At 37.8% G+C, this 27,856-nt stretch overlaps 1 protein-coding gene across 2 annotated transcripts in view; it reads right to left on the reverse strand.

Moving 5' to 3' along the window:
• Window positions 1–27,390, reverse strand: part of POC1A (POC1 centriolar protein A) — a 30,139-nt gene extending 2,749 nt beyond the window's left edge. The window contains exons 1-11 of one of the 2 annotated variants that reach the window (XM_058165968.1): window positions 27,250–27,390; window positions 24,012–24,096; window positions 23,128–23,299; window positions 22,149–22,328; window positions 18,850–18,957; window positions 16,528–16,643; window positions 14,640–14,773; window positions 12,974–13,042; window positions 10,946–11,092; window positions 7,271–7,330; window positions 5,930–6,085 (exon numbers count right to left, since the gene is read on the reverse strand). In XM_058165968.1, coding sequence (XP_058021951.1) covers window positions 5,930–6,085; window positions 7,271–7,330; window positions 10,946–11,092; window positions 12,974–13,042; window positions 14,640–14,773; window positions 16,528–16,643; window positions 18,850–18,957; window positions 22,149–22,328; window positions 23,128–23,299; window positions 24,012–24,096; window positions 27,250–27,267 — 1,245 coding nt within the window. In that variant the 5' untranslated portion in view covers window positions 27,268–27,390. The remainder of the gene's footprint in view (window positions 1–5,929; window positions 6,086–7,270; window positions 7,331–10,945; window positions 11,093–12,973; window positions 13,043–14,639; window positions 14,774–16,527; window positions 16,644–18,849; window positions 18,958–22,148; window positions 22,329–23,127; window positions 23,300–24,011; window positions 24,097–27,249) is intronic. The other variant, XM_058165967.1, reaches the window with a different exon arrangement.
• Between the last annotated feature and the right edge of the window lie 466 nt (window positions 27,391–27,856).

The raw sequence follows: 27,856 nt of genomic DNA on the forward strand, positions 1-27,856 counted from the left end.
CCCCCATCTCAGACACACCAACAACAGCCAAGCCTCCTACAACTGACCCCATTTCATTGGGTTCACAACCCCTAATCTGCTGCCTTAATCACTAGATCAAACTGGCTCACTTTGCAGAAGTCTAGCACATAATAAAGCCAAGCTCATATATATTACTAGGAAACCTAAATTATCATTTTTCATTAGATACCAAATTATACTCTCTTAGCAATTTATAACACCTGTTAAAATAGCTTACTGTCATGAAGCCAAAATAATAATGGGAATAAATTTTCTATTACTTCCATGTTGAGTAGCTGATGCTATAAGAACGCCATAAATCCCTACAGGTAATCCTCAATTTACAACAATTGGCACTGGAATTTTGATAACTAAGCAATGCAATTGGTAAGTATGTCATCACGTGGAGACCCAATTTTATGACCATTCTTACTACAATTATTAAACAAATCACACGGTTGTTAAGTGAATCACATAGTTATTAAGCAAATCTTCAAGTCCACCACAACAAATTAACTTTGCTTGTTGGAAGCTGGCTGAGAAGGTCATAAATAGCAATTATGTGATTGCAACATGCTGCAATCATCCTAAATGTGAGCAGAGAAAGGATATAATGGTTATAAATTCGAGGAACGATCGTAAGTCATTTTTTCTGAGTCCATCGTAACCTCAAACCATTGTTAAATGAACATTTGTAAATTGAGGACTAACTGTAGTAGGGAAATGGGCCAGGTACAGCTTAGGAAAACACCATGCACCAAAGTTTGCTGAATGATACAGAGTTCTACACAATAGGATTAAGCAATCTGGTAATGGTTCCGTTAGTTTCCTTAATCTCTTTTAAACCTTATGACTGATTAAAAAAACCCACATATTTAAAATGATTGTGGCTATATAGCTCAGACAGATTAGAAAGTTAGAGTGATGCTTCTTCAGTGTAATGTGGTATGTATTTAGATCCCTCTGCTGTTCATTCTAGGGTACTAATCAAAGAAGTGCTAATAGTACAATATAGTTCTTGCTTGAAACTTCTTCAAGTTCACTGCAACAAAACTTTTCTTCCGGAATTTGTCACCATGGAGGAACAATATAGAAAAAACTCTTACCCAACCCAAAGTATCTTAAAGATTGGGGCCATCATGCGGTAATGAAGCAAGGTTTTTCAAGTCAAAAAACATTTTAAAGCTACTAAGCATGGACTACTACAGACTATATTTTTAAATATTGCAGATAATAAACATTACATACAACAAACGTAAAGTATTTTTGTGTACATGAATAAAAGGACTACATAAAACGATCAGAATATCATTTCTCCGTTACCCTCAGTATTTTTACAACTTTTTTTTTCCAGGGATGGCATTACATTAGGTTTGAAAGGAAACTACAGCCACCTATCTCCACAACCCCCATCTCAGACACACCAACAACAGCCAAGCCTCCTACAACTGACCCCATTTCATTGGGTTCACAACCCCTAGTGATCACAGAAAAGGAAGTGCAGGACCTATTTCACAGACAAAAGCCAGGAAAAGCTCCAGGCCCAGACAAGATAACTCCTTCTTGCTTAAAAGTCTGTGCTGACCAATTGGCCCCCATCTTCACCCATATTTTCAATAAATCACTAGAGATGTGCTATGTTCCTTCTTGCTTCAAACGCTCTACCATCATCCCAGTGCCGAAGAAGCCCACCATCAAGGAACTGAATGACTACAGACCAGTTGCTCTAACATCTGTAGTCATGAAAACCTTTGAAAGGCTAGTGCTTTCCTACCTGAAAACCATCACGGATCCGCTGTTAGACCCCTTGCAATTTGCATACCGAGCAAATAGATCAACAGATGATGCTGTTAATATGGCTCTGCACTACATCCTACAACATCTTGAGTCTCCAAAGACCTATGCAAGGGTCCTTTTTGTAGACTTTAGTTCAGCATTCAATACCATCATTCCAGACATTCTTCTAACTAAGCTAAACCAGCTACAGGTACCGGAACAGACTTGTAAGTGGATCACAAGCTTCCTAACCAACAGGAAGCAGCAGGTGAAGCTAAGCAAGATCACATCAAATACCTCTACAATTAGCACTGGGGGCCCCCAAGGCTGTGTGCTCTCCCCACTTCTCTTCTCTCTGCATTTCCAATGATCCATCTGTTAAGCTACTGAAGTTCGCAGATGACACAACAGTGATTGGTCTCATTCGAGACAATGACGAATCCGCATATAGACAAGAGGTCGAACGACTAGCCTTGTGGTGCAACCAAAACAATCTGGAACTGAACACACTCAAAACCGTAGAAATGGTGGTAGACTTTAGGAGAAACCCTTCCATACTTCCACCTCTCACAATACTTGACAACACAGTATCAACAGTAGAAACCTTCAAATTTCTGGGTTCTATCATATCGCAAGATCTCAAATGGACAGCTAACATCAAAACATCATTAAAAAGGACAACAAAGAATGTTCTTTCTGCCAACTCAGTAAGCTCAAACTGCCCAAGGAGCTGCTGATCCAATTCTACAGAGGAATTATTGAGTCTGTCATTTGCACCTCTATAACTGTCTGGTTCGGTTCTGCAACCCAACAAGAAAAACACAGACTTCAGAGGATAATTAGAACTGCAGAAAAAATAATTGCTACCAACTTGCCTTCCATTGAGGACCTGTATACTGCACGAATCAAGAAGAGGGCCGTGAAAATATTTGCAGATCCCTCGCATCCTGGACATAAACTGTTTCAACTCCTACCCTCAAAACGACGCTATAGAGCACTGCACACCAGAACAACTAGACACAAGAACAGTTTTTTCCCGAAGGCCATCACTCTGCTAAACAAATAATTCCCTCAACACTGTCAGACTATTTACTGAATCTGCACTACTATTAATCTTCTCATAGTTCCCATCACCAATCTCTTTCCACTTATGACTGTATGACTATAACTTGTTGCTGGCAATCCTTATGATTTATATTGCTATATTGATCATCAATTGTGTTGTAAATGTTGTACCTTGATGAACGTATCTTTTCTTTTATGTACACTGAGAGCATATGCACCAAGACAAATTCCTTGTGTGTCCAATCACACTTGGCCAATAAAAAAATTCTATTCTATTCTATTCTACATATGTCCAGTAATACTCAAAACTCTCCTGGATTATATACCCAACCACATCCGGAGCAGGCAGATAGCCATTCTTAAGGTCACTGTCCTGGCTGAACTAAAAGTTTCTCCATCCCTAGGCCATGTGACTCTGGGCCAAAAGCAGGCACCATTCATTGCAGCCACTCTGAAAATAGCACCCGTTTTCAGGACACAGCTATGAAGCCAAGGGATGCCAAGGCACATAGAGGCCTGTCCTCCTTCCCTCACACAAGGGAACTCTTCTAAAGATAAATGCACATTTAGTGACGGGGTGAGTAGTATGGCATGGGACCCAGTGGAGTGGGAACTGGTCCAAGTCTTGCAGGGAGCCTCAAGGGCAGGAATCAGAGTACAAGGTGCTTCAGGGATGGGGAAAGCCTGGGACAGGCAGGCCTGGGCCTGTGCTAGCCCTCCCATGGCCTTCCCCATCCTTGAGGCACCCTACGCTTTACTTAATGACCAGCATGGTCACTTAATAACCACACTGGGAAGAACAGGGAATTCTCAAAGCTGTGAATGCAGCCCAGAAATAAAATATCGGATTGCACTGGGTCACACAGCAATGATGAACATGAGCTGAGTATGAAAAAGCAAGGACATTCGTCTGGCAACCAAATACAGGTTAGTCCGCTCTCTATTGTGTCCCCCATAGCTATCTATGGTTGTGAAAGCTGGGCCTTAAAAAAGCAAGACAGGAAGAAAATCAACTCATTTGAGCTGTGGTGCTAGAGAAGGCTCCTGCATATTCCTTGGACAGCAAAGGTGACTAATAAACAAGTACTGGACAGCATAACACCAGACATGTCACTAGCAGGCAAAATCATGACACTGCATCTCATATACTTTGGCCATGTCATGCGGGGGAATTCACTGGAAAAAGTCTTTAGCGGTAAAAGGAAACCAGGCTGCCAAGGGTCACGGTAGTTGGATACTAGCATCAAAGCTGACACCAGCCAGAGCATAGAAAAACTCAAAGAAGTTGTGCAAGATGGAACGATGGGGCGAGACCTAGCCCACAGAATCACCAAGAGTCTGTCAGAGTGTGAATATTCATGGACTGGAATAGATCCGCCAATGGAGACTGAATGGAGACATCGTAACAGGCTCAGCCAATGAAGGCTGTTTAGAAACAGACACTTAAGCTAGAAGTCTGGGCATGGCTTGGGCAACTGAGTCTGTGCAGAATCTTAACTGCCCTATATAGAGGAGGTGCTCTTTGTATTAAGCTCTGTGCTCAGCTTTGAAATGAAACAAGCCTGGGCTTGTCTGCTCCGCTGAAATGAAACTAACCATTCTCTCCTGCCTTGTGTTTTGCTTGAAACTGCTACCTTGAAGAAGAATCTATACTGGTATTGTACATTTATCTTCATGTATTATTATGTATATAGAGAAGTTAATGAATCCTGCTGCATCAGTCTGCCTGTGTGTGCTTTCTGGATTTGATTTTTGTAAGAAACTCTGATAGAGTCATACACAACTGAATGGATAACATCACCATCATCATCTCATGATCATTTTGCTTAACGACCATCACAACTTGCAAACATAATGGGCAGGCTCCATTATGGTCATAGTTTGAGAGTTACCTATAGGGCCATATGCCTCATGCCAATCTAAATGAATTCCCAAAGCAAAATTCTTTTATGAAATGTTCTGTACTGTACTCTTCTAATGTGCTCCTTTTCCCTGAGACTTTTGCCATCATTCTTGAGATTGGGAAGCCATTCTTTTTTCTTTATCTGAAATCCAGATGTGGAAAGTTTCACACCATTCCAGCCCTGTTATTTCTACTAATTACCATCTGCATTTGAACACTTTCATATGTGCATGCATATATGTATTTTTACATTTGAATGTAGCAGAAGACATATTCCAAAAAAGAGCTGGCTGGGGCAAATTGAATTAATTGAATTAATAACTATCCCACCTGCATATATCAATTATTCTCTTCACATGTAAATATACGACGACATACTCTGAGAAGGGACCTGAGCATTTAGAGACATTTCCAATCTGAACTAGCTCTATGCCAGTAAAAAAAATAGCAAAAAATGGGAAACCTGATCATTTCTTCTTATATAAATGTACTAAACTTTTCCAATCATACAGTCCAACTTTAAAGAAAAGTCACCTCACAATTTTCCAAATAGGGTCACACTGTATATAAATCTATCACTACCACCACCCACTCTGTCTGTATAGGGAAAATACTGTATAGGGAAAATACTGAATGCCAGGAACCTCTGTGGCATGTTGGCTAAGGTGTTTGAATAAGAAGGACTCAAGTTCAAATCCAACCCATTGAATCAGTCACTATCTTTAAGCCAAACCTATCTTGCCTATTTTGGGGGGGGGGGCGGCTGGATAAAAGAATGACATATATGCCTCCTTGAGAAAGAATGAAATACAAATGAAAGTTAAAATGTCAAGCATTTTGCTATAAACACTTATTTATTAGATATGTGTGCCACCCGTCTCCTCTAGTGGCAACTAGCATGTAGGGCAGGAAGTTGCTACCTGTAAATTATGCACACAAGCTAATTCGAAACATTACAGGCAAAGAAATGAAAAATGCTGTGAATCATTTGCCTTCACTGACTAATCCATTACAACGCAAGGCAAGTATACAAGCATTTCTGTTTACGACTTAATTTTCAAAACTTACCCAGAAGTTTCTTCATCATATTCCTCAAACTGATTCTTCCATAACAGCATGATTCCATTGTTATAAAACTATTTATAATATTACAACACTTCATCAAAATGCAAAAGTCTTCTCTACCTGAGTGAGAACATCCAACTGTCCCACGATGTGCTGGAGAGTACTGGTAAGCCCAATTTCATCAATCTGTACTTGCTGTCTTTGGATTAATTCTGCCGTTCCAGCTTCTTGAGTTTTTTGTCTAACTGGAAAATCTCCAGAATCCATCCCCAGTTGCTGGAGGATGAGAGACGCAATGAAGGTAATGAAACAAAAGACCTGTAACTCTCATGACATACACATTTAAATTGGCACAAACATGTGCATAGAAGCTTAGGGCCCAGAAGAATAGGTGCCTAAACCCAACAGTTGTGCCAATGTTGCCTTTAACCCCAGGTTGGGGAACAAAAATTTGAAGAAGGTAATTGTTTTTGTTACAGATCTTCTGCTTCCTGTTGCTGGAGGAAGATGGTGGAAGTTATTACCTGCAACTCATGTTTGGGACCTCCAGGAATTGAAACGGCAAAAACCTGGAGCAAAATCAATGGCAGAAAGGTGCAAGTCCCAGAAAGCTTGCAAGCTGGCAGGCAGGTGACTGCTGTGGTACGAGTGTGTTGCATGTGCACCAAAGGTGGGAAGACATGCAAGTGGCTGCTGCAGTCAGGCACAAGTGCAGTCAGATGGGGAGGGAAGGATGGTGTGCAGGAAAGTGGTAGGAGCAGGAGCAGGAGCAACTTACTGGGACACCTTGAAACCTTCCCTCTGGCTTCCCCATTGACTTACTCGTGGAAAGCCAGCAGGGAAGGTTGCAAATTGCAATGACATGACCATGGGATGCTGCAACTGTAATAAGTGCAAATTAATTGCCAAGTGCCTGAACCATAATCACATGATCATGGGGTGCTGGACAGCTCAAACTTCAAGGATTGATTTTAAGTACCACTCATTTAGCATCATTCTTAGTTCAGTCACTGAACAAGGGATCATTAACTGAGGATAACCTGTATACAACGATGAGAAATATGTCTTATCAGTTTGAGGATGAGCTTTCATCCATATTCTGATGATACCCAGCTATGTATCTCCATCCTTGGTGGGGCACAAGATCCAGTAAATGAAGGAAAATCCACATAAGATTTATTTTTCACTTTGGGCATATCCCCAGAGAGAAAATAATGAAAAAGAGACAGAGAGAATGTGTATGCAATTATAAACTATATTAAGCTAAATTAAATTTAGTTTTGTCCTGGCCCTGACCATGTTTGGGAGTCCAAAGAATGTATGTGGCTCTCATCTAATAAAAGAAGATCCTTTTCATGTTAAAATATTGTATGTAAATATTTTTAATTTTATAAAATAGTTTTAAAACGTATTATACACAAACAACAGTCTCCTGATAAGTATACTTTCAATTTGGCTTACCTTTTCATGCCCGTAATTTCCAGCTTTTTGTTGCTCGCTATAGCCAGTGTCCATTTGTTTCTGCAATCAAATATTTGAGAAGAATCTGTGTTATTCTACATGCTTGCAATTTCACTATAAGCATCAGGATATTCAATCTGCCTTCCCCAAATCTCAAGTCCTATATCATCCCTTACTTTAACAAATGTCCCATCAATTAAAGAATATCATCTGGCAGGCCTGCCTGCTGGAACATCTTCTCCCACTCCCAGGTCAGACTGGCTCTGACCCTAATGGACTTTTCCAAGACCCTGAAGACTTCACTGTGCTCCCAAGCATGAAGGTCAAATGGCTGTACTGATGGTTGTTTGGGTGTCAACTATTTATTTTGTCTTCTTGCTGGTTTTGTTATTAGCCACCCAGAGTCACTTTGATGAGATGGACAAAACCATTTAAGTCCTGACTGGCCTTTTCCTCTGTTTATAGTGCAGTCATTTTGATAAACTATTGTTTGTTTGTTTTATCAAGAGTCGTGATTTTAAATAACCCATGCTGGACTCCCATTGTCTCCTCTGGTTTTCTTCATACCAAAGCCTCTCCAACTTTATACCTTTAAATTTCATCATTTCAGTGAAGGAAATTGATGCCTTCAGCCCTTCAATCAAGGAAATGTTCACCCTTGCATAACAACAAAGTGGCTGTTTGGCCATAAAAGTATTCTCCAGATGCACTTTCTGAGCTCCATTGTCAATATAAAAAAATCTACAAACTATTTGGAAGGGAAACTATGTAATTATACTGGTGAAGATATGACACTTATTTTAGTTCATTGTTCCAGTTCAAAATTTATTCAGCACAATAGAATGTTTAATACTAAGAGTAGATGGAATCAAAGCCAGAAAAATGTTAAATGGAAAGATAGAGAAATGAGTGTTAGTTCAATTATCAGCCACTAAAAATCTTTATTACCTAATTGTTTATATTCTCTACTAAAATATTGGAATTGAAACAGCTGTGGGATAGAAAGGAGAAAAAGCAGTCTTTATTTGAAATTTTTATTATATGCCCCTCACCAATTATTATTGTTAATTAAATTGGCCAAATTAGACAAAACAATGTATCTACAACTAATGTTAAAAACATCAATACATTGAGAACTGAAGAAGAAATGTTATTTACAGAAGCATAAATTCAACAATAATCTTGTAATATAATTTCTAATGATTTTATTTATTTCTTAATTTTTTTGCCACTCATCTCACCCAAAGGTGGCTCTTTTATCCAATATTAAAATATTTCACATATTTTCTTCACTATAACTTACAAGAAGTCTACAAAATCTATCTGATAGGCATTAAATCCATTTATTGTAGTATCGAGTAGGTGTACCTTTTCTCTCAGGTAGAAAGCTGACAGGTAAATAAAGAATAGAGTTGCTTCAGATTCAAATGTTCTTTACTCTTTGCCTTTGAATGTTTTATATAGTTTCACATTCTAAAATTATTAACCTGCCCTATCAATTATTTTTATTTTTTACCCACTGCATTGTTATTTTTTAAAATCTATCTGTAAACTAATAATTATCAGTGACAAATAAGTGTGTGAGAAATGCTAAGTAAGGGATATGTAAAAAAAAAGCTGAAAATACAGAGCACTAGACCTATTTAATGTTGACATTTCTTTCAAATAGAGCTAAGAATTAGGTCACTGTAATATGTAATATTAATATGTAATACATATTATACTGTAATATGTAATATGTAAGGGCTAAGTGCTCAGTGTCTTGTAAATGGAAAGGTCAGCAGTTCAGCGGTTCAAATCCCTAGTGCCACATTACAGGGTGAGCTTCCGTTACTTGTCCCAGCTTCAGCCAACCTAGCAGTTTGAAAGCCCATAAAAAATGCAAGTAGAAATATAGGGAAATATTGGTGGAAGTTAACAGTGTTCCATGTGCCTTTGGCATTTAGTTCGGCTTTGAAACGGAGATGAGCACCACCCCATAGAGTTGGGACAACTAGCACGTATGTGCAAGGGGAATCTTTACCTTTAATATGGTTTCATGGTTCAAATGGCTGTATCACAATAAGAAAAATCGGCATGTACAGTGGTTAGAAAGTCAGATTGCTAAACATGTCTGCTAAACCAAGCAAATAGATCCAACAGATGATGCTATTAATATGGCTCTGCACTACATCCTACAACATCTTGAATCTCCAAAGGGTTCAAGGGTTCTCTATGTAGACTTTAGTTCAGCATTCAATACCATCATTCCAGACACTCTTCTAACTAAGATAAACCAGCTACAGGTACCGGAACACACTTATAGGTGGATCATAAGCTTCCTAACAAACAGGAAGCAGCAAATGAAGCTAAGCAGAATTAACATCAGATATCTGTACAATTAGCACAGAGCCTCCCCAAGGCTGTGTGCTCTCCCCACTTCTCCTCTCTCTGTATACCAATGACTGCATCTCTAATGATTCATCTGTTAAGACAGATATAAACTTCAGAGGATAATTAGAACTGCAGAAAACAACAATTGCTACCAACCTGCCTTCCATTGAGGACCTGTATACTGCATGAGTCAAAAAAAGGGCTGTGAAAATATTTACAGACCCCTCACATCCTAGAAATAAATTGTTTCAACTCCTATCCTCAAAATGATGCTATAGAACAGGGGTCTCCAACCTTGGTCCCTTTAAGACTTGTGGACTTCAACTCCCAGAGTCCCTCAGCCAGCAAAGCTGGGAGAACACTGGGAGTTGAAGTCTACAAGTCTACAAGTCTTAAAGGGACCAAGATTGGAGACCCCTGCTATAGAACACTGCACACCAGAATTAGACACAATAACAGTTTTTTCCCGAACGCCATCACTCTGCTAAAGAAATTATTCCCTCAACACTGTCAAACTATTTACTAAATCTACACTACTATTAATCTTCTCAACGTTCCCCTCACCCATCTCCTTCCACTTATGACTGTATGACTGTAACTTTGTTGCTTGTATCCTTATGATTTATATTGATATTGTTTCCTGATTGTTTATTTGTATCCTGTGACTATCATTAAGTGTTGTACCTTATGATTCTTGATGAAGGTATCTTTTCTTTTATGTACACTGAGAGCATATGCACCAAGACAAATTCCTTGTGTGTCCAATCACACTTGGCCAATAAAAAATTCTTTTCTTTTCTTTTCTTTTCTTTTCTTTTCTTTTCTCTTCTCTTCTCTTCTCTTCTCTTCTCTTCTCTTCTCTTCTCTTCCCTTCTCTATTCTATTCTATTCTATTCTATTCTATTCTATTCTAAATAGGGAATGATTTACTCAACAAGAATCTCATTTGTCAACAGAAATGTTGGGCTCAGTTATGGTCGTAAGCCGAGCACTGCCTGTACTGTATTAAATAAGTATACTAGCCTTCAGTGTAGTGATTAAGGCATCAGGCTATAAACAAGGAGACCAGGAGTTCTAGTTCTGCATTATGCATGAGGCCAGCTCGATGATCTTGGGCCAGTCACTCTGTCTCAGCCCTAGGAAGAAGCTAATGACAAACCATTTTTTGAAAAACCTTGCCAAGAACTTCTAAAAACTGCATGCCACCGAACAGAAGGGGGGGGGGGGAATCTAAGAATGCAGGATATACTGTTGTGTCAAACCAGAGGAGAAAAATCTAGAATACCAATTCCATCAACTTACCATACCGTTAAAACAGCCATTCATATGCATAATGGAGTTCTGTGTTTTCAGATTATTACCATAATCATTTGCATTCATAGTATATTTCTGGGCTTGTATTGTATCACTATAATCAACAGCATCAAAGTTTGTCTTCCAAACCATTACCTATGAAAGTAAAATTGTAAACATGTTTAAATAATCAGACTCAGGGGTCATAGGAATAACTTTCCCAGGAAGGGGAGTGAACTAATTTGTACACTTTTCATTCCTTTTAAATATTATATAATTCAGGATTTTACAGAAATGGATTTAAAAGATTATCAAACTGATTTCAATCTGAGATCCTAAATGAATTTGATAATTCGGATCAATATTATATTAAAAACCATGGTATATGTGTAATTGCTATTTTTTTTAATCTCACTTTTCTGTCTCATTCTTAGTCCCTGTGTCTCCCTACTTGTTAAGAGTGCTAATTTAGTTTTCAACAAGCATAAAATTAAGTTCAAGGGCTTATCTGTTCTCTCCCCATACAAGATTACTTTGAGAATATCTATAAATGAAGACTACTGCTCATCCCAACAGTTTCTCAAAGGAAAAACTCAGGTTGTGCAAAGCCCCAAGCTACTAGAATTAGAAGGTGAATATTTCCAAATACTGGCTGTTTAGGATTTCTGCTTCTTCTATGTAAAAATAACTCCACAGAAGTACTTAAGAGATTAATTTTGTTTTAAGCGATGCCCTAAAATAACAAACGTAAGAAATAATGGGAATTGAATGCTTCCATCATAAAGACAGAAATAGTTCACCTTACATTTTCTGTACTGCGGTAACGAATTCTTTCTGAGAGTTGAGGACTTGGAATAAACTGATAGACATGAGATTTGGAGCAGAAGGCCAGGCATGGCATCAAAATGATGGATCCTGTAGGCCTGACGTACTACTTCAAGGAGCCATCACTATAACCAATTCCAGTTTCCTTTTTCTTAATATGATTAAATAATTTTTATTTAAGAAGTTTCAAAAATAACGGGAAAAAACATGCAGATTTAACTCATTTTTATATCTGCCACATGAAATATGTAACTATTTTAAAGGCACACAAAGCAAATATATTGTACTTAATATATAAAATGTAAGAAGAAAAATAAATCATTTGATTTCATTTCCATTTCTTTGTCCCATTCCAAATTCTTTCAGAATACAACCGGGAGTTTACATGTTTTTCATGTGCACAATAACTTCACATCACTGATACACAAAAGAGCAGAGAGAAAATACTAAATGTTGTTATTGTTATTTAAGCTAATGAAACATTCAGTTCATCATATGTGAATCTTCTTCCCAAGAAAGCCCAGAAAGACTAATAATAAAATGAGGAGCTTTAACACTGACACTTCTAAACCTTCAATGGTTAAAGACAAGATAGCCCTTTCCATATGTCTACTTCACAAAATTCCCAACTCTTTTGAATCAATGGGCACATTTTCTAATTTCAGAGAAGGGTACAAATGCTCACAAGCACTGGCTGATGAGTGGAGCGTTTTCTTGCCAATTCACAAAATAATTATCACAGCAGGTATAATATTACAAAACAGCAAATGATTAGGTTACTCCCCCAGGTACTCTCTAAGACAGGGGTCTCCAACCTTGGTAACTTTAAGCCTAGTGGACTTCAACTCCCAGAATTCCCCAGCCAGCAAAGCTGGCTGGGGCGTTCTGGGAGTTGAAGTCCACCAGGCTTAAAGTTACCAAGGTTGGAGACCCCTGCTCTAAGACATTTACTGAAGGCACAATTAGATTGGTGAGCTTGGGAGTGTTCATACAGCATCTGTTTGCAGCCCCCAAAGCCAAATGCATCTTTTTCTGGGGATTCAGCAATCACAGGAAACAGCACAACTGCTTCAAGGAACTGCAGTTAGGGCACTATTTAAGCACACTCATGCATTCCAAAGCACTTTTTTGCCTTGGAATCAAACAGCTTGCACAGTACTTGTGAGTGCCATAAAGGTATACTTGCTACAGGGTTATTTACAAAAGCAGTACCTGCTCATCAAAGCCTCCAGACGCAAACAAATCTCCTGTTTTTGAAAAAGAAACACAGGTAGCTGGTCCCTATAAAGTTAAAAGAACAACCATTTAGTATAGATTGGAGGTACTAAATATCCGTGTGAAAGCCTTGTGCGGATGGCATATTTTTCCCATTACAATACCCACACCAAGCTATTTGAACAACAATATTGATTTTGATTGGATCTATTTAGAACTGTGCATATAAACAGAATAGTGCTGTTTTCATTAATGGTAGTCTACATTGTATTCTTTTTAATTTTACCTTGTAAATTACCTTGAGATCACTTCGTTTTGAAAATCTGGCATGAACTCATTTTAATGAAAATAGATGAATACAATTGTACTTGATTTTCCCTAAGAAGTCTTTTTTGTTCCTAGATCACTCTTATTTCTAAGTCATACACAACAATGTCCACCATCCCACTGACCAGCAGTAATTTCCCTAACAGATGATAGATGACTGATACATGAGTCATGAAGCATGGTTTCCCTACCAATCACGTATCAACAATGGCTCTACGCATTCATTCCAAGCCTTGTTTATAGTTTAAGAGAAAAGTACACCATAAATGAAGATACCGTACTTAAAATGCAGTCAGAATATATCAAATTGTGTAGCTGTAAATGTCAGCAGTTAAACTCCATCTCCCTAACAAGCATTCTGGTTTGAAAAGTAAGCACTATTGTAATTAAAGACAGCAATGTAAACTCAGCCGTATTCTCTATGTAATCAACTGGCAACTGATTCCGGTACAGAAATATGTTACGTCAAAGTACATTTAAGACATCTTGGGCTTTTCCTATGAGTAAGTAATCAACTGTTAGATTATAAACCATACTTGAGCCAAACAATGTCTTTACTACAAACATGTAAAGTTCCATAAAAATGTAACAAGCTCTTAATCCAACTGACTAATATTACTTGAAGAATTAACAATTATTAATCCTTGCATCTTTAAATCTTCTTTTATCTATTGTTAGTATAATAGATTTAGCTATAGCTCATTAATTAGAAAGATGACATTTAGTAAATTATACTGCACAAAATAAACAGTACAAAAACATAACCCCAAGTCTTTCTAGCATATTCCTACTAACAACATAGAGAACTTGCTAAAGTCAACTATAATGCAGATGACAAATTACCAAGTACACAGGAATGAAAACTGGGAGAACAAGCAGTCTCAGAAATGTTAGATTCAAGTATCTTTTTAGAATATTGTATGCTATTAAACAAACTGCTACATGATTTTTTTTTAAAATTAGTTCTTGGAAAAATCTGAAATTCTGAGAAAATGTTGGAGCATTATTTTTTAAAAAAAAAACACTTGAAATCAATTGATTTTCAGTTCAAACATAATCACACCAAAATATGCCTTAAAATCAGTTGATTTCCTATGACTTTAGAACAGGAGCCTTGAGATTGTTCAATATGTGATCTCCATGTGTTTCAGAAATGTCCAATCTGAAAATTGTGCACTTTTGTAATAACATCTGTATAACTAAACCTCTACAATATGTAAAAGGTATAAATGAATTCATCTGTTAAGTTATATATAACAACTTCTGCTATAGAATTGTTTACACAGTTATTGCATGCACAAATGCAACATATTACTTCTGTACCAACTCTCCTTACCTGGTGACCATGTAAGGTATACAATAGCCTGCCTTCTAATAAATCCAATATTTTTAGTGTTGAATCATTAGAAGCAGTAATGAGGTAGTTTCCAGAGGAGTGAAAGGACAGGCAATTCACTGAAGCACTATGAACTACAAAAAAGAAAAAGAAAGAAAAACAAATATTTGCACGTTACATTAAAAAAAAAAAGATAAAGTAGTCCCTGCAGTCAGTAATGACTATTTCACTAGTCATTACTGACTATAGGGAGAGTGCTGATTCCTTTTTCAAGGCCAAGTCAGCATTGTCCAAAGATATTTCCATGGTTATGTGGCCAGCATGATGTCACGGAGTGCTGTTTCCTCCCCTACGAAGCAGTAACTGTTTATCTGTTTATCTACTCACACGTGCATGCTTTTGAACTTCTAGTTTGGCAGGAATTGGGGCGAGGACAGGAACTCACCCCATTGTGTGGTGCTTGGGTCTCGAACCTGGACTGCCGGCTTTTCCAGCCAACAAGCCCATCATCTTAAACACTGAACAACTGTGCCATCTTATGTTACATACATTCACTTAAATTAAAGGTATAAAATAGAGAAAATAACTGGAAAAAATTAGCTCTTAATTTATTACAATATAGCTTAGCTCTCAAGCATCCACATACAGAAAAAAAAACTCATGTAGTTTTATGTGAATAGTAACAAATATGAATTTTGGACAGATTAATGGCACTGCACCTCAGAAATGTTCCAAGTCCATCAAAGAACTGTGAGTTCTATGCTTCTTTTAGGGATGAAAGTTCCCTGAGTGACTTTGGGCTAGTCACTCACTCTTAGACCAACCCACTTTACCCGCTTAGCTCCCTCCCCACATATCTGCCCTTTGGGCCACCCTGCACCCTGCCTTGCTGCAGGGTGCAATAAGCAGCCCCAAGAAATATAGCTTTAACCACTGCAGCAAAAGTTTACTAAAGAAGCTGGATCCGAAAAGGAGACCGCAAAGACAATGCGGCACTGGGTGTAAAAGGCAAACAGTTGGTGGAGGGAACTGGGAGAGAAGGCAGATGGCAAACGCATACTTGCTGCTGCTTTTTAAAGCTTCCCAGAGTGTCGCAAGCAACTACAGAGCTGTGCAATTCTGGGGCTACTTGTTGCCCCATTTGCCATCCCACAAAGCAGGCTGCTTTGGCTGGACAGAGATGGGAGGTGGGGGAAGTTGGAAGCAGTCCCTGACCTTATTGAGGCTCAAGGCCAGGATTAACTTGGATTGGGGCAGGTATTCTCTTAATGACCTGTGAAGCCCAATTAACGACTGCAACAGGGAAAACTGGGATTGGCATCATAAATCAATGAGATCAGGCAATGCCTCATTTTGTGACCGCAAACGTACAATTGAAATTCCAGTCCCAATTGTGGCTGTAAGTTGAGGACTACCTGTAGTCATGTTTCATTGTGAAATAAACATATACACTAAAGATGTAATATCACCACTTTTCAAATATTTAACTGCCTAAAGTTAATAGGACTGTCCATACATAATAGTATGATCAGAAAGGAATTGGGGGCTGCATTGTTTAAAAAGATATATTTTTATATAAAAATGATGTCCGCATACTGCTTAACCTTCAAAACAAAGTTCTTCACGCAGTCAAATATGAAATCCCTTCAAATGTTCATTAGGACAATATCAAAGAAGCATGCCTTTTACATTATTGGGAGTTTATTGTTCCCTGAAACTCTTACAATAAACTTAGCAAATATTCTGTTAACTGGTTACATGGGTTATGTTGCTCCCATAACTACAATTTAATGAATGAATTAGAACGGACCCAGTTTACAGAAAACACTAAGCTGGACTCAATCAAATCACATTATGATGTGCAGCAGTGAGCACAGCCAGTACTTACCTTGATAATGTTGCAGCAGCCTGTTCATCCTAACATCCCAGACTTTCACTGTGTTGTCAGTGCCAGCTGAAGCAATGGATGTACCACTGGGATGGAAGTCCACATGGGGGACAAACCTGCAATGATTAAAAATGAGGAAAAAGATCTAAACCAAAAATGAAAAAAGTTGCTCAAGTGTTGTCTTAAGAGTTACATGGTTGTTCTGTTTCCTTTAAAAAGTACTGCTTGATTAGGGGGTACGTCTTAAACTTTCCTGATAAAGCAAAGCCATCAAGGAATTATCTCATTAGAAATATGTATGTGACAGTACATGCCTTACCCCTTCAGAAGCAGAGAATCTACAGAAAGGGTCATAACATTATTGCTCCTCCGTTTTCAGATTTGAAAAACTTATGTTGGTTGATTTGATCTCCTTGAATGGAGGCATGAGCAATGCTCATCCCGGGAAGACATTGCCTTCTTGCAGCAGAATAAAGGTAAAGATAAAGGTTCCCCTCGCACATATGTGCTAGTCGTTCCCGACTCTATGGGGCAGTGCTAATCTCCATTTCAAAGCCGAAGAGCCAGCACTGTCCAAAGTCTCTGTGGTCATGTGGCTGGAATGACTCAGCGCCAAAGGCACATTGAACGCTGTTACCTTCCCACCAAAGGTGGTCCCTATTTTTTTTACTTGCATTTTTTCCTTGCTTTCGAACTGCTAGGTTGGCAGAAGCTGGGACAAGGAATGGGAGCTTACCCTGTTACGTGGCACTAGGGATTTGAACCGCCGAACTGCCAACCTTTCGATTGACAAGCTCAGCGTCTCTTACCCACTAAGCCACCGCATCCCTTAGGATAAAGGTACATCACCACAATAGGTATGCAGCTTCTTTACTTCATAAGGCTCAATGCAAGGGGATGGCTAAACCAAGGTCCAGCATTTAGTTCTTACATTTTTAGCTTTCCTTCCCATTTAGAACTGCAAAAGAGTCTCATGGTTACATGATGCTCTCTACCTACCTTACTTGTTTTCATTAGAAATCTAAACAAGAGTTAACTAGAAAGTCAGGTATTTGATCAGGTCACCGCAATAGCTGTAATGCTGAGTCTTATATAACCACAATGATTCTAAGAATTAGAAGTAGCTCCCATTCCATGGGAGCATTAGGACAAACAGAATCCCCGAATCAACAATATGCATAAAGTCTAGTAACTTTCACTGAGGACAGAAGCAAAGATCATCCTAAATTATGGGTTTAGCTGGGTTTGACGGAATCTTGTGTAATGACATGAGATTATAAATATTTTAAATCAAGTAAGCATTTTTATAAGGATGATGGTTGTACAACACTACAGTTTTTTCATGAATGAAGGCAAATATAAGTATCCCAGGATAATGTTGCAGGAACCAATCTGAATCGGTCACCAGGACCAGAGCTTTCATCTTCTGAGCTTTCAGACTCATGCTGGAGCCCATCCTCAGGGAATTCTCTCTAGCAGAATGTATTAGCAGAATTCTTCTAGGGAGAAGTTCCCCGAGGATGGGCTCCAGCACGCGTTCAAAAACTCAGAAGACTAAACCTCTGATCCAGGTGACCGACCCAGATTGGATCCTACTACAGTATTTGCATGAAGTTTCAAGCCTGAACATCCTGAAATTTAGATGTAGCTCTATGAGAACAGCTTGGAATAAAGGGTACTTCTATGACCAGTGAAATTCTCTCAATAAATGCTAACTCTAATTATAAACTTTATATTCAGCGTTCTATAAATCAGGGGTCTCCAACCTTGGCAACATTAAGACTTGTGGATTTCAACTCCCAGAATTCTGGAAGTTGAAGTCCACAAGTCTTAAAGTTGTCAAGGTTGGAGACCCCTGCTATAAATCACAGTAAACGATTCCGTACTTTTGGGGAAGCTTTTCTAGTCACTTTCTTATTTCAGCTCACTGGTCTTTCGGACTAATTGTACCTTTTCCAAGCTACCTTTATTAACTTTATCCCCAAGTGCCTTTTATGTCACGCAATAGTTTGAAAGAGCTAGGGACAACCAGGGTTTTCATCAACTGTGGGTGGAAGAAAAAGCCCAGCAGTTAGAATTGAAAAAATTGTTATAATTTAACTTAAGTAATAATGCTTGTGGGCCACTGCTTTGATTTTTAATATAGCAAAGTACATAAAATTCATTACAAAAACCGTACCACTTTTAAAACATTTTAATTGTTAACCTAGTGTGCTGCATGACTTAAATAAGTGGTATAGCATTATTATTTTTTAAAGAGATATTTCTTTATAGGCTTAAAAAAAATAAGACAAGCCCCAATGAACTATAACTGATACTTGCCCACCATGCTCACAAAAAGAATGTATACATTCTCGGCTTGCTTTATCCCAAAGTTTGACTGTTTTGTCATCACTGGATGATACAATCAATCTTCCATCAGGAGAAAATCTGCAGCAAAGACATTTGTGGAAGCACATTTAGTAATAGCCAGTGGAAATTATCTCTGAGTTATTCTCAGAGGAAAATTAGTAGAACGGTAGCAATATTACCTGGTTATAAGGGGCTCTGTGAACCATTCGAGTGATGTTTCACAAGCAACAAAAGCCCCCATTCAACCCCACTGCTTAAAACAATGAGATATTGGACCCTCTCCAAAGTTCACTGTGGCCACTTTGAGGGCCTTCTCACATTGTTGGAGGATTCATTTACATTTACCGAAAGCATGTCCAACGGAGCTGTTACCAAAACAAAGGGACCCCCTCGCCATCGCCCAAATGGCTTGCACAGCTCTAATAGTTAATAAGACACTTGTTTTAAATCAGAGGATCTTTTTTTTTTCTGTTCCTTCTCTGACAAGCTATTATTTTACCTATTCTATAGCCAGAATAATGGATTTCTATGGTTTTTTTTTCTATGGTTTTCTATGGTTTTTTTGACAGCTCTCAATATATCAGCAAATAATGATAGACATTCTCAATCAGAGCTTTTCTTTTTGTAAACATGTTTCCATTTTTCCTGTCCTGTATGATCTAAAATTCTAAGTATTAAAAGGAAAAACAAACTAGTTAGCAGTGAAGTTCTCTTCATACCTATTTCAAAATAAAATCTATTGACTTCGACAGTATTTAGCTTCAGTTATTTGAAAGGCCTTCAGAAAAAGCATATTACACAACTGAATACACGCTATTGCTTCTAAAAATCTAAATTTTTTCTTTAGCTGAAAAAGTGAGTGAGTGAAACTTCTCCCTTCTTCCATTCATACCATGTAAAACAGCTGATTTTATTCTACATTATTCTCATTTAATCTAAAGTAGTAATTATCCCTTCCAATAAGATAGACATGTATAGAAAAGAGATCTGGAAGATGAAATGTGGCTAGTTCCTAAAGTATATAGGTAAGCATGAAAGTACGTCACAGATCTTCACAGATATCGTTTGAGAACACCCTAGTCAAAACCTTTTTCTGTTTCTGCAAATAGCATTGCATAGAGACAATGAGAGGGTGTGCTGTTGGCCTATTCTGCCCTTGCAACTTTTCTGTCTCCTCTTAGTTTACATATTAGAGGAAAATCTAAATCCTCAGCAACAAGTTTTCTCCTTCCAGAGTTTCCTCCAATGGATAAACGGAATGAGACTGCAGAGAATTTAAGAACAAGGCAAGGCTACTGCACCTAGCATCCTATGCAATATTGGTCTCCACGACTTGAACACAGCTGTTGTCACATGACAGTCCGATACCCTATACATCAGAGGTGTCAAACTCGTGTCATCACGGTGGTGTCATGTGACATATCACAATTTTTTTCCCACTGTGCTAAACCGGGCATGGGCGCGGCCAGCGCATGAAGCATCTGGCTCGCAGGCCACAAGTTGTGACAGCCCTGCTATACATGATCACAAAATCATCTTTTAAAAAAAGACTTACTTAGCACAACGAACCCAGTTTATGTGCTGATTCAGGGAAAATAAGAATTTTTGTCTGTGGACAGCCCATACTTTGATTGTTTTGTCATCAGAGGCTGTAACCAATGACTGGCCGTCGTTAGAAAAGTGAACGCTTCTGACTGTTGCTGTATGAGCCTTGAATGAAGTCGATTCTCCCTTGCTTAGTTTAGGGAAACAAACACAAAAAAATCATGATACTAACATCGAAATCATTCAGTACTTGTACACATTTGTTTTAATATACATATTTACATTAACAGAAATTCGTTGAATTTAGTTTTATACAGTACAGCAAACCAAATATGGAAAGAAAGGAAGGAAGGAAGGAAGGAAGGAAGGAAGGAAAGTTCTGTTTCAATTTATAGTCTGGAATAAGTGAGCAGTTTACTAGTTGTGCAAAATAATCAATTAATACTTGGAGTAACAAAACAGTGACCTACTAAAACTGTGAAGCAATAAAGAAAAGTAGAACATCGTGTTAAGCATTTTCATATAAAAAGAAAAAAGACACATGAACACGAGCAAACTGAAAACTGAGCAGTTCTGTAATCAAATGAGGAAAAATCACAATCAGGAATATATATAATTCCATCTCAGAAAAATAAATATTTTCTGTATTGATTGTGTATCATCTAGCCAAATTTTATTTATTTATTTATTCCAAACACAGGTACCAAGTTGCCACCTCAGTATAAACTGAAGTAGATTTTCATGGAATAAGTAATGTATTTATCTTCTTACCATAGAGTTACAAACAGCAAACAACACATAAAAATTCCTAGTTTAGCATACACTTTAAAAAGTGACTGCTATGATCTTTTAAAAAAAGACTTACTTAGCACAACGAACCCAGTTTATGTGCTGATTCAGGGAAAATAAGAATTTTTGTCTGTGGACAGCCCATACTTTGATTGTTTTGTCATCAGAGGCTGTAACCAATGACTGGCCGTCGTTAGAAAAGTGAACGCTTCTGACTGTTGCTGTATGAGCCTTGAATGAAGTCGATTCTCCCTTGCTTAGTTTAGGGAAACAAACACAAAAAAATCATGATACTAACATCGAAATCATTCAGTACTTGTACACATTTGTTTTAATATACATATTTACATTAACAGAAATTCGTTGAATTTAGTTTTATACAGTACAGCAAACCAAATATGGAAAGAAAGGAAGGAAGGAAGGAAGGAAGGAAGGAAGGAAGGAAAGTTCTGTTTCAATTTATAGTCTGGAATAAGTGAGCAGTTTACTAGTTGTGCAAAATAATCAATTAATACTTGGAGTAACAAAACAGTGACCTACTAAAACTGTGAAGCAATAAAGAAAAGTAGAACATCGTGTTAAGCATTTTCATATAAAAAGAAAAAAGACACATGAACACGAGCAAACTGAAAACTGAGCAGTTCTGTAATCAAATGAGGAAAAATCACAATCAGGAATATATATAATTCCATCTCAGAAAAATAAATATTTTCTGTATTGATTGTGTATCATCTAGCCAAATTTTATTTATTTATTTATTCCAAACACAGGTACCAAGTTGCCACCTCAGTATAAACTGAAGTAGATTTTCATGGAATAAGTAATGTATTTATCTTCTTACCATAGAGTTACAAACAGCAAACAACACATAAAAATTCCTAGTTTAGCATACACTTTAAAAAGTGACTGCTATGATCTTTTAAAAAAAGACTTACTTAGCACAACGAACCCAGTTTATGTGCTGATTCAGGGAAAATAAGAATTTTTGTCTGTGGACAGCCCATACTTTGATTGTTTTGTCATCAGAGGCTGTAACCAATGACTGGCCGTCGTTAGAAAAGTGAACGCTTCTGACTGTTGCTGTATGAGCCTTGAATGAAGTCGATTCTCCCTTGCTTAGTTTAGGGAAACAAACACAAAAAAATCATGATACTAACATCGAAATCATTCAGTACTTGTACACATTTGTTTTAATATACATATTTACATTAACAGAAATTCGTTGAATTTAGTTTTATACAGTACAGCAAACCAAATATGGAAAGAAAGGAAGGAAGGAAGGAAGGAAGGAAGGAAGGAAAGTTCTGTTTCAATTTATAGTCTGGAATAAGTGAGCAGTTTACTAGTTGTGCAAAATAATCAATTAATACTTGGAGTAACAAAACAGTGACCTACTAAAACTGTGAAGCAATAAAGAAAAGTAGAACATCGTGTTAAGCATTTTCATATAAAAAGAAAAAAGACACATGAACACGAGCAAACTGAAAACTGAGCAGTTCTGTAATCAAATGAGGAAAAATCACAATCAGGAATATATATAATTCCATCTCAGAAAAATAAATATTTTCTGTATTGATTGTGTATCATCTAGCCAAATTTTATTTATTTATTTATTCCAAACACAGGTACCAAGTTGCCACCTCAGTATAAACTGAAGTAGATTTTCATGGAATAAGTAATGTATTTATCTTCTTACCATAGAGTTACAAACAGCAAACAACACATAAAAATTCCTAGTTTAGCATACACTTTAAAAAGTGACTGCTATGATCTTTTTTAAAAAAATTTTTAAAATTCATCCTATCTTCCCAGGATGCATCATGGATTAAAGGAGATAAATGAATATTTTTTTCTATTTAAGTAAGGATGGGAATGAAGAAAAAAAAGGTAACCAATATAATTTATTATACTTACACACTTGGAACCCATAAACGAACTGTTTTATCTCTAGAACCTGAAGCAATCAGGTGGCCAGATGGTGAAAAATGAACACACATTACTGCATCTTTGTGGCCCACAAAGCGATAGGCTCTCATCTGAGGTTTCATACTCCAGATCATCAAACAAGAGTCCATAGAGCCACTTACTAAATGAAATAAAAAATAGGTTCATTATATTTTTCAATGATTAGAAATAAATCACTTTTTTTACAGTGGAAAAAATGAGTGGCCAGTTTCATCAAACAACCCGTTGAACAGATTTTCCTAATGTACTTCTGGAGGCTCTTCTTAAAAGTAAACAAAGAACAAAATGAAGAATAAAAAGCAATAGTGTCATTCCAAACTACGATTACAATTAAGACAGCTGTCTCCAAACTTTCTGGATTTGCGGATAGGTGAGGGGAGGGGATGGTTCGGTGCGAACGGCAGGCAAGTTCAGCTCCATTTGCGCAAGAGGCAGGCAGGCATACCCACCACTTGCCCAAGTGGAGCTTTGTGCACATGTGCATCACCTGTCACTTCTGATGCCTGGTTCTGAGTGGGCCTTAGGCCAGTAGTGGGCCACGGCTCAGAGGTTGGGGACCCTGAACTAGGAGGTACCTCCACTTTATCCTTTATTAAAATCAGAATAATCTGTAGTATCCCTTCAGTTCTCTGAAACATATGACTTTGTGCATGATTAACATATTTGCAAACTGCTCTCCTCCCTTAAAGTTAAATGAAATGTTTTAACTGTTTCTGTGTGTGTGTGTGTGTGTGTGTGTGTGTGTGTGTGTGTGTGTGTGTGTGTAATCTGGAGACACCATACTTACTTTAGGAAATATATCTGAACAAAATGATGCTCAGAGAATAACTTACCTAGCTGTTTCTTATTTAGACTGAAATCCACACTAGTTACCGCATCCCGGTGGCCTTTGAAATTCCTTTCCAAAGTTGGATCTTCCTATATAAATGTTATATTGAAACAAATGTTATTTTACAAGAATGAAAACATATTCTTAAATATTCATGTATCTTATGATGGGAAATGCAGGGAGAAAAAACAAATGCCAAGAACCAAATTCTATACTCTGAAGTACTAAACTGTTTTGTATTCTTAATTTAGTAAGTTATGTTCACTGAGTTTTAACTGTATCTGGCTCTGATGAAAATTAAATTAACTACTTCAGATTCAGGTTTAGAAAACAATTTTGATTTTGCCCCACGGTTTATAGAGCAGAGTATGAAATACTTGACAACTGTTCTTTAGGAAACAACAGAGATGCTATAATTTAGAATATGCATAGACAGTACTCTAAATATAGAGTACAAACCTTTGTGTTCTCTACATGGCTTAAAAAAAAACACTCCTACCATATTTAAATATTTGTTTAATGTGATTAATTAACCAAATTCAGAATTTAGCTTTCCCTCCACAGAATCAATATCAAATATTTATTGAGGGTGCTGTTAAAATCATTGTTTGAATATAAAAGAGAAAAATAACAAATATCTGTTAGTTTTGAAGTTCATTTGGATTCTCCAATCATACTAGTCTGTTGAACAAACTACAATGTTTGAGTTCACATTTTGACTCTAAGCATACTATGGATACAACGATAACTAGGATTGTACACTACATTAAGCGAAAACCAAAGAAGCCATCTTTTGGCTTAGAACAATTAATAGACCCAGTTTATGATTTTGTTGCTGCAAATCAAATGAAGCTGGACTTGATATTTATTATGTTAAGGTTATGTTTATTATGTTAACGTATTTATTATGTTAAGGTTTGAGCTAATTTTATCTCACCTTTAATAGCAATATTTTATAAAATACAGATACATGAAATCATAACATTACATTTTCACACCATACTTCCAGCAAAGATATATTCTAGTTAGCAGCTATTACAGCACTCTCCTAATGTTTAGGATTTTTTAAAATAAAAAATATTTGGAATCACAATATCACTGTAATAATAAATTGAGTGGTCAGAGATCACAATTAAACTGGCAAGCCAAGAACCAATACAATGTCCAAATACTAATAACAGAGCAACAGGTAAAACATCTCTGAACTAATTTTTCCCCTAAATTTCTGTTTATACACTTCAAAGTTAAAATGAATAGCTTCTATGATGATCTTTGTCATCATATATAAAGTAGTTATATTTCTGTTTCCATGTAGCTTATTCTTTAGCATACATTAAAGAATGGTTCAGCATCAAAGAAGAGAAACTCTTTGAAGCTTATAATAGTGTAAATAAAGGTGTCTTAGCAATTATGATCATGATTTATTGTAAATAAATCTACAATAAAATCTGAAGCAAATCAATAGGGATAATTTATGATTCACGTATAGATAATTGCCCAACATTGGAAAAAATTAGATGCCATAACAATTAAGATGTCTTCAATTGCCACTTTAGAAAAAAAATCACAAAATAAAAATATGGAGATCTCAGAGGCAGGAATCACAATTTTATCAAATTTGGATGAATTTACAGTTTACCTCAGTAACAATAACTATTGTATGGTAATACTTTACATATAGGTAGACCTTGACTACAACAGTTCATTTAGTGACCTTTGAAGTTACAGCACTGAAAAAATGACTTATGACCGTTTTTCACACTTATGACCATTGCAACATCCCCATGGTCATATGATCAAAATTCAGATGCTTGGCAACTGATTCATATTTATGACGCTTGCAGTGTTCCAGGGTCATATGCTCCCCTTTTGCAACTTTCTGACAAGCAATGTCAACGGGGAATGCGGATTCACTTAACAACCATGTTACTAACTTAACAAATGCAATGATTCACTTAACAACTGTGGCCAAAAACAGGCATAAAATGGGGCAAACTCGCATAACAAATGTTTTACTTAGCAACCTAAATTTTGGGCTCAATTGTGGTCATAACTCAGGGACTACCTGTATATGGTAAATGTGTATATGTACCCATCCTGCCTCTTTGTTTACATTTTAGTAAATTTTTTGCATTTCTTGTATCATTTTTCTTTATACATTTTGGAATTATGTTAATTACTTGATAACGTTTATCATACTTCATTAGAAAAAGAAAAAAATCTAGGATTCGGAAAGTATTTTTTCAAATAATCGACATCCATTTTTGACAACTGTCACTATTCTACCTGAGTAGCCTCCTGATACTTATTCCTTCCTCCAGGGGTGTAGGAGGAGAGAGGGGAAGGCTTCCTACATTTTAAATAGTGATAAAAAGATGCAGAGGGATACAGGAAGACAAATCTAGCACAAGCATTTGTTAAAAATCCTTGTGCTATTAAAAATACCCGACTGTAGTTTCTTCCCCAAACCCCCAAAACTTTAAGCTTAAACTGTCTACTGTTGACCTCACCCCATTTCTAAGAAGTCTGTAAGGGGCGTGCATAAGAGCACCTGCGTGCCTACCGTCGCTGTTATCTTATATATGATTGACAAATAAATAAAAATAAAATAAAAATAAAGAGCAAATCTTCACTCCCAGCAGCCAGGTAGGTGTTACCAATAAAAAGAAAGGAGAGAGGGCCCTTTTCCAGGCACAGAAGGATAGGTCAGGCAGGCTGGTCAAGGGGTGGACTAGAAGACCTCCAACGGTCCCTTCCAACTCTGTAATTCTGGTATTAGCAAGAAAGCACAGTTAAGCTATTTAAATCCTCCAGAAGGATTTAAGAAGGATCCATCTTAGAAGATGGAAAAGCAAAGTGGGGGGGAGGAGGGCTTTCCGCCCAGAGCCTTTTCCTCTCTTCCTAAGGCTGAATCCCCCCCTAATTTTGGAGGAACTTTAGTCGCAACACTCAGAGCGCGATCTAGATTGGGATCTACATCGATGTGGCGCAACTTCAGGATCGCCCCCTCTTTCTCCGCCGAGGCAACAGCCCACGATTGAGGGGCTGAGCCAGCCTAACTTGGCTCAAATCAGCAGCCCAAGCGCGAGTCGCAGATCAGCGGGCCTGGCTCTCTCCGCAGATTTGCTGCCTCGGGCCGGCCTCGCTTCGATCGATCAATCAATCCAGCCCCGCTTTCTCCCTGCCTCCGCGGTGGAGCCAACTCCGACATCGCTTCGGCATCCCTCAGCATTGCCCCTTACCAGGCAAGGGAAGGCCATGACGTCCCGAGAGAGCCGCAGCGGAACCAAGGGCCGCCCCGATTGTTGCCGCCGGAGGGATTCAGTTTGCCCGCTCCTCCGACCGCCTTAGTAACGGCGTTCCTGCCTTAAAGGGGAAGGCGGCGTGGAAACGGGAAAAAAAACTTTCCGCCGACGCAAAAGAGGCCAACTCGGAAGCGGCCGCTTTAAATTGGTCAGAGCCAGCGGGAAATTAATTCCCCTTTCTCTGTTTGTGGAATAGGAAGGAAGGGAGGGACGCATTTCTCGGGAAATAGCCGCTGAAAGTTCTTGGACCTAAGTTGAAACGTTTAAGAATGCCAGCTAAAAGCCTGATCGCTGAAATGAGTTTATGATAGGGTTGTGTGCCCATCAGAGAGTAAATCAGAAGAAAGGCTGCTTATTATATATAAGATATCCAGAATCTGACTAAGGACCATAGGTTTGAAGATGGATGGGCTTCAATTCCCAGAATCCTCTGCCAACATGCTGAGTTGAAGTCCGTCCACTTTAAAGTTGCCAAATTGAGAAATTCTGGCCTAGATACATTTGGTGAAAGGAATTCCATCTTTTTGAGATTAACTGATTCCGC

The sequence above is a fragment of the Ahaetulla prasina genome, chromosome 2 (assembly GCF_028640845.1).
Source record: "Ahaetulla prasina isolate Xishuangbanna chromosome 2, ASM2864084v1, whole genome shotgun sequence".
Classification (NCBI taxonomy): domain Eukaryota; kingdom Metazoa; phylum Chordata; class Lepidosauria; order Squamata; family Colubridae; genus Ahaetulla; species Ahaetulla prasina.